The sequence below is a fragment of the Mustela putorius genome, unplaced genomic scaffold (assembly GCF_011764305.1).
Source record: "Mustela putorius furo isolate JIRA1106 unplaced genomic scaffold, ASM1176430v1.1 tig00003869_pilon_pilon_pilon, whole genome shotgun sequence".
Lineage (NCBI taxonomy): Eukaryota > Metazoa > Chordata > Mammalia > Carnivora > Mustelidae > Mustela > Mustela putorius.
In genome coordinates this window covers 12231389-12244206 of record NW_025422021.1, presented here as the reverse complement: position 1 = coordinate 12244206, position 12818 = coordinate 12231389, and the positions used below count along the sequence as shown (strand labels likewise).

The following is a 12818-nucleotide window of genomic DNA, read 5'->3' as shown; positions in this document are numbered from 1 at the left end:
AAATTTAAGCTACCAAACCTTAACTGGGAACTCTCTCCCCTAGCTGAACATTTTCTCCTAACTAGTCTCCCTGCTCCTGGTTTCTTCCACTCTTATCTGACCTATCTTCCTGAAATACGTATTTGATTCTATCATAATTCCTTTCCTCCCAATTCCCAGCTGGCTTTTTATTTCTCAAAAGAATAAAATGTACCTTCTTAGTATAATGACATTAAAGTCCTTCCAGGATTTGTCCCCAAATACCTTTAGCTCCCATCCTGTCAACCACCCCTAACTCGAAACCTCTGGTTCCAGCCTTCCACATGATCATGCTAAAACCTTGAAATGTTTCTATGCCTTCACTGCTCACTTGACCTCAAGAACCACTCCCCAGTTCCAACCCACTCTCTACCTATGAGAAGCCTTGAATTCTTCAAGTTCTACTTCAAATGTTATCCAGTTATCCAATGTTGCTAATTTAAAGAACATAGAACAAAACACAAATTATATGCTTCACATTAACTCGGAGCTATTTCTCTTTCTCACTGAGCTCTGTATTTTTCAAAATGTTGGCATATGAAATCAGAAAAGGTTTTAACTTTGAAATCTTCCATTTTATCAGGCCATAATATTAACAAGAATGGTGCTGCATAGAAGATACGTGTCATTTATGAACACTCACCCATTAGCAGGATCAACAGTTATGCCAACTGGACTACCAACTCCAAAACCTGTCCCATCATTGGTAATCAGTGTTTTTCTGTATCTGATATCTCCCTGCAGTTTCAAAACCTATAGCACAAAATCACTTATTAGAACTGAGTTTCATAAGGGGAAACAAAGAAAACTGAGATGAAGGAGAACTTACACAACAAATTCCAAAGCCCAATTAGAGATGAATGGGAGGGTTTGTGTGAGATTCAGATAATCCCTAATTGCATTTCAGGGCTATGAGGAAATCAGCTCAATAGAAAGTAAGAAAAGCAAAATCATCCCTTAAATTCCTATGTCAATTCACCTCAAGTTTCAGGAGAGGAAATTTATATGGATAAAAGAAGGATTCAAATGGGTAAACATGCAGACTCATCACCTGAGAGAAACTACAAAAATGTCTTCAGAAAAGGAAACAGGAGAAAACTCTGGAAGAAACATAGGAGCCCCAGAGCTCTCTGGAATTCCAGTGACTTGGCACCCAGTGGCCCATCATCGAAAATACAGTTGACCAAACAGTCCAAATTTATTCTGAGTGAAATCTGTGACAGGTTAACAGTCAAGTTAAAATGCAAGAGTTCAAATCCCTGACCATCTAGATCTGCCTGAGGCAAGTAAATTCACTTTTTTGAACTTAGTTTATTAGTAAAATGTGGACAATAATGGGATATTCTGCACAGAACTATGAGATAATACATGTAAAGCCTTAAACATGGCACCCAGTGTGTGTTTCCTATTTTTCTTATTGGTCCATTTACTGGACACTTATTATGTAGCAGGCATTATAGTAAGCATTGTTGGATTGAATCCTCACAATAATTCTGTGAGACAGATACCATATTATGAATGCCCATATTATATATGAAGAAACTATTATATATCATATATACTATATATTATTATATATGATGAAAGAGACCTTAAGTGGCTTTCTCAGTGTTATCTATTTTTAATTATTATCGCTGTAAATTGTGAAAACTAATGTTAGCAGAATCTTGAAACATCACAGAAAAATATGGGTTACTATATTACAAATACCTTCTTATAGGAATGAGGCTATTCTAATATGCACTTAAGACCATCAGAGAGGTAAGAGATTAGAAGATGTATGTTGATTGCTGACTGGCATTAAGGTTTTTCTATAAAGCTGTTTTTTAATGCAAATAGATTATTTGTGGATCAGTGTTTACATTTCTATCTCTGCCCTCTTTCTGTCTCTATATGTATTTTTAACTCCCTCCTCCTCCTCCTCATCCCCCCCCCCCCATACACACCTCTCTTTAATCCCTCACTCTTCTAAATTTTTCTCTCTCCTTCCTGGTATCTTTCTTTTTAATTTGCCTCTTTCTGTCAAAATTTCTCTACTTTTACTGGATCTCTTTAAATTCAAAGGAAAGCTCTTTTTCCCTTTTTTTTTTTTTTGGCTTGTATCAAGTTCTCTCTCACACAACCATTCTGTATGCCTCATTCTCCAGCAACATAACTGCGTTTAGTGAATGGGCACACAGCTACCCCTAGTGGAAAACAATTTATTCAGTATTTCTCTTATTTTCAAATTTGAACTAAGTATGAGTTATTCTTATCCCGGAAGTTATTGGGTTCGTGTAAACAGTAAGCGAACACGATCTCTGCATCCTTACTCCATCTAACATTCCCCTGAGACAGTCACTACTGACAACACCAGAGGAGAAAACCAATAAAAAACACTAAAAGTGCAATTTACCTCTGGATCATTGTTCTCATAGCTCCTCTGTGGCTATTCTGAACATACTGGTGGTTTGAGGGAAACCGGACTCTGTATTCACGGGCTACCTTAGTGTCCAAAAGTACTTTTAGTTACTGAGCCAGAACCCCATTTTACAGTATGGAACCAGAGGCTCAGAGAAGTAAAGGTAACTTGTCCAAGGTCAAATAGCCGGGGAGTGGAGGAAATACAGTGCTGTCCCCAGTCACAAAATGCATTTTTGTATCTTAAAGTCCTTATCAAGTGCTTCTCTCCGCATGGGAAGACTTTTCCTTACTTCTTCATTTAGCAGAGATCAGTATGAGTCATCTTTCAGGACACAGCTCCCTGGAAATTGGTTCTCCTGCCATTCTCCCGCCTCACACGTTTACCTCTTCCCCTAGTCACAGAACACTTTACAGTCACTGCTCCTATTATACCTAACACACTGGAACAGAGCGATTTCTTTGCATGTCTGTCAGATGTGTGAACCACTTAAAGGAAGAAACAAGTATTTTATTCATCTTTGAAGATCCAGGACTAACCGTGGGACTGATCTCTGTTTAGTACTATGTGTTTAGGAAGTCAGTAAGCCAGACTCAAAGCAGGTGTTTGGAATCCAAAGCAAATTATCTTTCCTCCGTGCCTCACTGCATTTGGACACAATTAGACTTTAGGCCTTACCAGTACTGCGTGCATACACACACACACACACACACACACACACACGTTCATTCACTCACTCACACAGTATCCATCAGCTGGTGCCTTTTCATTGTACTTAATACTGATGGAGGAAACATGCTCCCTACTTTCGGAAAACTATTTACAAAGCAAGAAACAAAAGACAGAGTAGGAACACATTGTCATTCAGAATGAAGATGTGCTAAGATGTGAGTTTGGAATTAAGAGTTTTAGGCAGTCAATCATGCCTGTCTTTTGATGGGAGAGTGACACTTGTAGTTGAGGTTATGAAAAAATGTATTTTGTCACTATCAAAGGGGGCTACAGCAGGCTGGACTGCTGGAATTGTCCTTTTTTAACAAGGCAAACTCAAAACACCTCCTGGGAATCAGGGCAGGGAAGCTAACTGTTGAAGCCAGTTTCTTAAATTATGTAAAATTCAGGCTTTTATCTAAACAACAAAGGGCTTGAACCAGATGAATCTCCAAGATCGCCCTCATGTTAAGAGCTTAGGTTAGCATTTGTACATATTTCAAATGTCCCTCTCATTGTGAATGTGCACTACCCTTACCTGCCCTCAGGAATGCTGTGATAATTTACCGAGATCCTGTTTGTAGAAGACCGTTGTAAACTAAAAGCATGGTTCTGACCGTCAAATAAGCACTTCCCCTGTCCAATCTGTGCTGACTTACCCACTTGACTGTTAGAAGCCTTCCTCACCTTCATTCGGCATCTGTCTTTCTGAATACTCCACAGAGAACCAGCTAAGCAGGTGGTGCCTCACCCTGAGCTGTGAACTGTCACTCTGCACATCCTCACTAACTGCCCCGCTCACAAGACCCTCCCCTTGCTTTAGAAATTTTCACTTTCAAATTATTATGAACTAATAATCCCTTACAGGAAAATCGGGACGGCTCAGTCAGTTAAGTGTCTGCCTTCAGCTCAGGTCATGATCCCAGGGTCCTGGGATGGAGCCCTGTGTTGGGCAGGGAGCCTGCTTCCCTCTCTCCCTCTGCAGCTCCCCCTGCTTGTGCTCTCTCTCTCTCTCTGACAAATAAATAAATAAAAATCTTTAATAATCCCTTGTATATTTTAACCTTGTCCCAGAATGGAGCAAACCAATACTAGTTGAGTTACCTCTGATTTACTTCATGTGATTGTATACCAGTACCCCATCTAAAATTTCTTCTGGGAATTAAAGTAAAAAGAATACTTATCACATCGAGGAAAGTATCAAAGGAATTAGAATCAAGTTTCTACTTTCTGTTTCACTGTTAGAAAAACTGTATGGAGCCATAGAAAGATTTCCATCTTAGAATAGAAGTAACCTATAAATTTGGTTTGTACTGAAATACGTTACAGACTTGGTGAGGAAAGATAGGGAAAATTTCCAGCCTACTCTATTCTTTCATACTTAATGCTGAATTCCTTATGTAATTTTTTCATTTATCTTTTTATATATTTTTATAGATCATCTAAAATCCTTTTATATGAACAAGCTAATATTGATGCTTAAGAGGAAAATAAAGTAAGGCAGTAGGAAGTTCCAAATAATTTATTTCTAAGGTGGTTTTATTCTTTCACTTCTAAATCTGATAGTTCATACTGATAAACTCCTCCCTTTCGCCTCTGCTGAAAAATAAGTTCAAAATCTAGGAAAATATTTCTTGTGAACAGATTTTAGATGCATCAAAAACCAGTGTTCCTGTAAACAGTATTATGGAATCATTACCTCAATTGATGAAGTTCCAGGACTGGTGTAATATAAGTTTTTTGATATCCAATCTAAGGCCAGGCTCATGGAAGGCCCCGCCCTAGATAGAGAAACCAATATTGTCCTGTTGGTACCATCTGTCTTCACTCTTTGAATTACACCCTGGAAAGAAAGATGAAGAGAAGTGAGCTGTTTCAAGCCCACAGTTTCTATATGGAGGCACTTTCTTCACTGTGGCTACTGCTGGCTGCCATGTTTCTTGAACACTCCTCACATCTGGAGACAAGGCAAAGGTTCAGCACCATTGAGCGGGCACATACTGTATAATGCTAACTAACATCAGCAATACTTTGAAAACACTGATTTTTAAGTGTGTCTGAGGACTGTTCAAGTCTCATCATTTAGGCTGCCTCCTGAGACTGGCTACAGAGATTCATTTCTTAACTATCACAGACCAGAGTCATAAAAATGTCATAAAAATAACCCAAGTCATAGGTGAAAATCAGGAGGCCAAAACAGCCATAAACGCCCATTTTATTTACATAGAGGAGAGAAGCATCAAACAAAAAGATCTTCCCTCTAAAGATCTTGATGGTCTTGATCTAAAGATCTTCTCCTCTAAAGGGTGAGTTCCCACAGGAAGGGAACTAAAGAATGTTTTTTTAATCCTGGAGGCAAATATGCTGATGAAGACCCCAGCATCAAATGTTTTGCTGGAATTTCCTCAGGGAACTATTGCTTTTTGTCTTGTTATGATCATTTTTATGACTGTCTAAGATCTTCTACTAGGTTAAGCTTCCCAAAAGCAAGCCTTGTTATGATCATTTTTATGATCGTCTAATATCTTCTACTAGGTTAAGCTTCCCAAGAGCAAGCCTTGTTGCTCCTTCTTTTCGGTGTGTATTCCACAGCAGCAAGTCATTAGTTCAGCGCAGAGCAAAGAGTAGGCACTTAATACTTGCTGGATGAATAAATAACATCCAATAGCTTAAATATGCTTATTATCTGACTACTCCAGGCCAGCCTCCTATGTACATTATTCACCAAAATAAACCTTGTGGCACTATGTGTTAATTAACTGAATTTAAATCAAGTAATTTTTTTTAAAAAACTGAGTGGTAAATTAATTTCTGAACCACTTCCCTTTTATCCACCCAACAAATGTTTGCTTTTAAGAAGGCATCGGTGCAGGGAGACTCTTCCAAGAACCAGTTATACACTTTCAATGTTATTCAAAACTTACTGAATTCTCAATCCAATAGATGAACTGCTCTGAGTCATCAAACTCAACATCGTAACCGTTTATCACCCCTGCTATGGGGACCATAGCATCGTTGCTCTTCACTTCGGGGTTAAGGGAGATTCCAAAAATTATACTGTTTCTCATGACTATTAAGAAAGGCTGATCATCTGTGAAAACAGAAAAATACTTATCAAAATTATACCCCACTATTCCCAGACATGTAGAGTAATGGAAGGCAGTGGATTGTTATCACCTCCTAGGATAAAATGCCCTTGCAGTTTTGCAGCAGTTAATATCATACATGGTACACATTTCATTAGACAACCCAGGCCTTGGATTGGGTGTTTCAGCAGGTTTCCCTGGCACCAGACCTCCAATTCTACATATAGTGCTCCTGGACTTCCCCCAACAAGGCAGGTCTGTATTTCCCTTACTCTTCGTGAAGCCCTTGCTTACATGGATAAAGCATCTGCTTTTATTAAGCATCACAGGGAACACACAGACAAACCTAATACCCAATAACTCAAGAAAAGGATTTTGAAAAAAAGTCAAAGAAAACATATGTACTATTATTGCTGAATGGCAAGTTATTAGTTTTAATATTATCAAGTGTAGCTTAGTGTTTATTAGAGACTTTACTAAATAAATCCAATGTATTATCTCTCCAAATGTTCTCTGATCAGCAGCTGTCTTCTGCGCTTCATTCTAACTCCCAAAAAAGCTGTAACTATGTCTGATTTACTCACTGTTATGTCCCTAAACCTGGCATGTAATAGTTGCCAAATAAGTATCTGCTAACCAAATGAAAGAACCATAAATGGATAAACAGATGGAAGCATAAATGAATATGTAAATAGTATCTTCTGAAGTCCTCAAAGGTATCTGTACATTGCAACTTAAACATCCTCATAGTGTCTTATTCTAACTATCAGTTCACTTTATCTCCTTAACAGGAAGTAAGAGGTCTTTTTTCAAAGATAACCTTTATCCCATCTGTAGTCCTTTTAGCAAAAAAATCTAAATCAATGAAATTCAAGAGTGGGGTTTTATTTATGACTATTTCAGAAAAGGAAAACTGCAACTTGAGTTTTGTGGTATGAAAAAACATCTACATGAGCATATCACATATTAAGTAAAATTAAAATGATTAATCACTGCATAATTTTCACCTGCTAAAAATTATGGTTGCGTTATTTTAATAATCTGGAAAGTTTTAGCTCTTCAAAGGGATTATTTTGGCTCTTTACTTATTTTAACACCGCATTAGCTTTTCCTTGTTCCTGGCATTTCTATTACTAAAAATAACTTAGCATTTATTAACATAGTAAACATTTAAAGTAATATTGCAACCACTAACTATTATATTTTACAGCTATTATATATAGCTTTAGTCTTTCCCAATAAACCTGCAAAGTTGTTTTCAACCGAGGCCAAGGCAACTTGCAGGGGCTAACGGCCGTTTAACTCATAAGCCTGTCCTCTCTCAACTGCTCCACATTGCCTCTCTTCTGAACCAATGCAAAACCCATAATAATCGTCCCAGTTTATTGAGAATATGTGCCACATACTATGCCCCAAATATTATTTCACTTAATTTATCTCCCTAAAGCCTCATAACCCTGTTTGTTAGGTCATAACACTTCCCCACACCCCAACTTTCACAGGAGGCACAAAAAATAAAGCGATTTAACCAAAGTCACACAGCCAGATCTTCAGACTCCAGAACTTATGTTCCTAAGCACTACTCTGCAAAAAGTGCAGGCTGAGTATCAAATTATCACTCACTTCATTTAACTGCAGTAAGAAAGCTATATTAGGAGTTCCGATGTATTTGAAATTATATTGAGATATTCATTATACATTATAAGTGTTCATTTGTTCAGTAAAAACAAGAAATATTCCCCAATTATCACAGGGAAAATTTTAAATTTTACTTACTCAGAACTTAATACTGCTCTTGTAAATATGTAATTTTCCTTCTGTTTAACTGGAGGATTCTCAACCAGAGCACCTAAAAACTGCATTTCTCATCCATCAAACATGGGCCTTCTTGATTCCTCCAAGCAGCTCCTCTCTAGCCCTACCCAGATCTACTCCTTTGGCCACTACTCCTTCACAAGGCTATGTCTCGGGCCCCTTGATCTGATGGCTGCTGCTGGATTTGAGAGGACTGACCACTTGGGAATATTTATGGGCCATGCACCACAGGGGGAGTGTCATTCAAAGCTGTGCTGTCAGGAAGCGTGAGAGTCAAGGTGAAGGGTGATGCCAGGGAAGAGCTAGACAGGACTGACCGCTGAGACAAGTGGCATAGGGCGGGGAGTATAAAAAGTACTCAGTGGTAAAGGAAAAAGGGGAGTGATTTTATGACATTACACAGCTATAAAGGAGCAAATGGGTTCAAAATACAGAACTGAAGGAGAAAAAATGGTTACTAAAGGGCTTGTCATTCACTCAGCATTTACTCAGTGCTGTCATGTGCCACAGGCAATGAGTACCTATCAGGTGGACTAAATCCTCAAGGAACTTAAGAGTCTACAAAACAAGGGAAAGTACATGGACGCTTATGAGTCCCAATGAAGGAATATGCATAGACTGGGCTTGAATGGGAAGGACTTCAGGAGGAAGTGACATTTAAGCCATCCTAGGACAGCATGTCTCAGTCTTTTGGGTTTGTTTTTTAAGATTTTTATTTATTTATTAGAGAGGGAGAGAGCACGAGAAGGTGGAGAGACAGAGGAAGAAGCAGGGAGGGAGAAGCAGGCTCCCTGCTTAGCAGGATAGCCTGGTGCAGGGCTCAATCCTGGAATTCCAGGATCATAGCCTGAGCCAAAGGCAGACACTCAACCAACGAAGACACCCAGGTGCACCTGTCTGTCTTTTGAAATAAAAAATCATTTCTTCATTTTTATTCTTTATGTCATGATCCCATTATGATTAATATTAGCAGAGCAGAGAAGCAGAGACAGCAGTCAGAAACAGGAAATTGATGATGTAATTGGAAATTGATGATGTAATTGAAAAGCAACATTTATTTCTCCGTAACCAGGTCCTCCTTAATTAACTCAGACCTTGCACTAACTGATCAGTGCCTGCAAACTTTCCAACAGTGTGTGCAGGCAGTGTTTTCTTCTTAAGTTGCATATAATCACTGAAAAAAGTTCCCTGTGTCCTTCAGTCTGAGCCAGAAACCTCTTTTGGATTTTAGGTTGTTTATTGTAGAGGATGCTGGGAGATGTTTTGGTTTGCTTTTTGTTTATTTTTTGGTCTTTTGCCATTGCAGAGAACATATTTTCTAAAGAATAAAAAGCTATTTCATGCAGAGACACTTCTCAGTTTTTAATTTTATAACATAGAATCGGAAAAAATAGAAATACATCGTAATTCCCTTGCTGAACTGTAACCACTATTGATGTTCATGTCTGTTGTTTTCCAAACTTTTTATTTTTTTTTAATATTTTATTTATTTTATTTAGAGAGAAAGAGAGAGCACATGCTGGGGGAGGGGTTGGAGCAGAGGGAAAGGGAGAGAGAGAGAATCTCAAGCAGAGTCCATGCTGAGTGTAGAACCCGATGTAGGGCCCAATACCACAACCCTGATATCCTGATCAGAGTCGAAATCAAGAGTCCAACGCCAAACCGACTGAGCCACCTAAGCGCTCCTTCCAGACCTTTTCAATGCGTTTTTTTCCTATGGCCAATACTGAACAGTATCTACTTTTTCACTTTACCTTATCCGTGAGCGGTTCCAAAGATATTCTAGATACTTAGTAAGCAATATTTTAAAAGTTATTTAACCTGTAAATGAAGAAAAATGTTCTTATCCTAAGTGTTTACAAGTCTTCTAAGCTTATTATTGAAAAAAAAAAAAGTGGAACTCTTTTTTAGTTAAAATATATTGGCATTAAGTTACCCAACTGGTGCTCAGAAATCACCTGAGAAATAGCCCCAAAAATTCCACTTCAGTAAAGTCAGCCCATGGAAAACAACCAGTGCAATTATTTAAGAAACAACAAAAGCTACTATTTAGATATCAATCACCATCAGATAGTATTATTGATTACACCAATCCCTAATGCACAGTTCAACAACCTTTGCGGGGTGAAAGAATGCTTTGTATCCAAAATGTCTATAGCCCCAGTTTAATCTTCTTGCTGAAAGACTCAGAGGACACACTAAATTGAACAATGTCAACAAGGATTAGGTGCATAATAAGTCTCTGGAGAAAAACAGCAAATGCCAATCCCTTTGTAAGCATTACCAATAATTAAAATCTTTCATCATGAAAGTATCATTGCAAAATATTATATCCTGATGGAATTCGATTTTCAGTAAGCCTCCATCTGCAAAATCTGAAAACACCATTAATTTCCTGGACTCGGCATGAATTTTCCACTTGAAAACTAACTTCCCTCTAGACTAGGATTCTACTTTAGCTCAGTTTAAGAATTTTTTTATCATTAAATATTTAACTTCTCTGCAACCATTTCTGTCAGTACCAAAACACATTCACTCCTCTGAGAAAAGAAAAGAACTGGAACTTAGATAACTTTCTAGATTTTTGACCAAAAGGTGAATGATTTTTTGTTATACATCTAGTACATACTCCAGCAGAAATCTCTTCAGTGGACTGACTCTCTCTTTCCCTTTTGTTCTTACTCCCTGAAGAACTTTAGTATAATTCTCCACATACATTTCTAAAAATATCTAGAGTGAAACAAAATTAAATTGCTCCAAGAGTCGCTTACAGTCTATCACAAAAAGAAAATTTTCATTTTTAAAATACCAGATATTAATTACTGAAATTGGTGTCAGAAGACTCACACTGAAACACTCCTATTGTTAACAATAAAAATAAAATAAGGAACTTGAAAAATAAAGCCATACACAAGTGTCAAGAATTTTTACTCCCCACCCCCCCCCTTTTTTAAAGAATTTTTACTTCTCAGAGTGCCCGGGTGGCTCAGTGGGTTAAAGCCTCTGCCTTTGGCTCAGGTCATGATTTCAGAGTCCTTGGATTGAGCCCCGCATCGGGCTCTCTGCTCAGCAGGGAGCCTGCTTTCCCCTCTCTCTCTGCCTGCCTCTCTGCCTACTTGTGATCTCTGTCATATAAATAAGTAAATTTTTTTTTTAATGTTACTTCTTAGGCACAGAATCTGGAACTTCCTATCTTCACAGCTTGCCTACCTGTAACCAGGTAAGACAAAATATGAGGTTAAAGATTGCTGAAGTACATGCGTACATTATGAGCTTCACATACAGAAACCATATTACAGCTGAGGGGCTCACCTCAATCACCCCAGAGAGCACGTGCTCCAGACACTCGCTGCACGGAAGGGAACACAGCCCACGTTCCATTAGCAAGTGGATTAGAGCTGACACCGCTTTGTTAGACTACGGTGGGCTCCCCTTTCAGGCATACTGTACCTTTCAAGCAAGTCACAGAATCATGAGAAAGAATCCAACCGGAAGGACAAGCACAGGAATAAAGGTGTGGCCCATGGGAAAGCAGGCACAGATGACTGCAGGAGGAAAAAGCACATGAATTTTCACCTGTAACAGAAAAAGGAAAGACAAAAACATTGGTGAATCGAAGACCTCTCACATTAAGTGCACAGAATGAATGGATAAAGGAAATGTGGTACACACACACTATTGGTATCATTCAGCCATAAACAAGAAGAAACTCTTGCTGTTTGCAACAACACGGATGGACCTTGGAAGCATTACACTACGTGAAATCAGAGAGAAAGACAAATACTACATGATCTCAGTGGTATGTGAAATTTAAGAAAAACCAAATTCTTAGAGACAACAGACTGGCGGTTGCCAGCTGCATGCGGTAGGCGGTGGGAAACATGGGGGGAGGTGGTCTAAAGTGAAAACTTCCAATTACAAAGATCAGTAAGTCCTAGGATGTAATATACAGTATGATGACTATAGTTAACAATGCTGATTATCTATTTTAAGGTAGTTAAGAGGGTAGATCTTAAAAATTATCATACACACAAAAATTTTGTAACTTCATATAATGGGGGACAATAAACTTATTGTCATGATCATTTCATAATATATACAGATATCAAATCATGTTGTAAACCTAAAAATACAACCTCGTATGTCAAATTTCTCTCAATTAAAATAAATGAATACATTTTTTAAATGTGCACACAGTCATGCTGTTACTGTCCTCCCAGAGACCTCCAGTGGAGATACCCCTGTTGGTTTGGGTTATATTTTCCCATGTTCCCTAGCATTGTGCTTTTAACACAAAATTGGGAAGAGGGGGGAATGACTTGCCCAAGGTCACAGATCAATCCTGTCTATAACCAGATTATGAACAAACAGCCACTGAGTAGCCCAGAGCTTAGTAATAGATACATGATGCCAAATACTACATGTCTCTTTGCCTGAGCTAAGAGAGATCTTTTTACATTAAATGAAACTGACATGCACATTCCCTTTGTGACCTTGACATTTACCCACTGTCGTCCAAGTTTTGGTTAGATAGTCATCTTTTATTCCTCTATTGATGACATGTTTGTGTGTCTCTGTTTTTAAAAAATAAGGGATCCTGTGTGCATCCCCAACTCACAGAATGTTCTCTGGATCCTCTGTGTCCTTATTACATATAATGCGTTAGATTCATTCACTCAAAAAAATGTTCACTATGTTCCAAACACCATTCTAAGCACTGAGAACACTGTAAACATACAGCTGATATTCTAACAAAGGAGACAGGACTAAACTCATAAATGATGTGA

General features: G+C 38.3%; 1 protein-coding gene across 1 annotated transcript in view; it reads right to left on the bottom strand.

The window, feature by feature from the left end:
• LRP2 (LDL receptor related protein 2) overlaps positions 1-12818 on the bottom strand; it is a 105249-nt gene that overhangs the window by 78358 nt on the left and 14073 nt on the right. The window contains exons 12-15 of the mRNA XM_004744018.3: positions 11482-11607; positions 6055-6221; positions 4830-4973; positions 662-771 (exon numbers count right to left, since the gene is read on the bottom strand). Coding sequence (XP_004744075.3) covers positions 662-771; positions 4830-4973; positions 6055-6221; positions 11482-11607 — 547 coding nt within the window. The remainder of the gene's footprint in view (positions 1-661; positions 772-4829; positions 4974-6054; positions 6222-11481; positions 11608-12818) is intronic.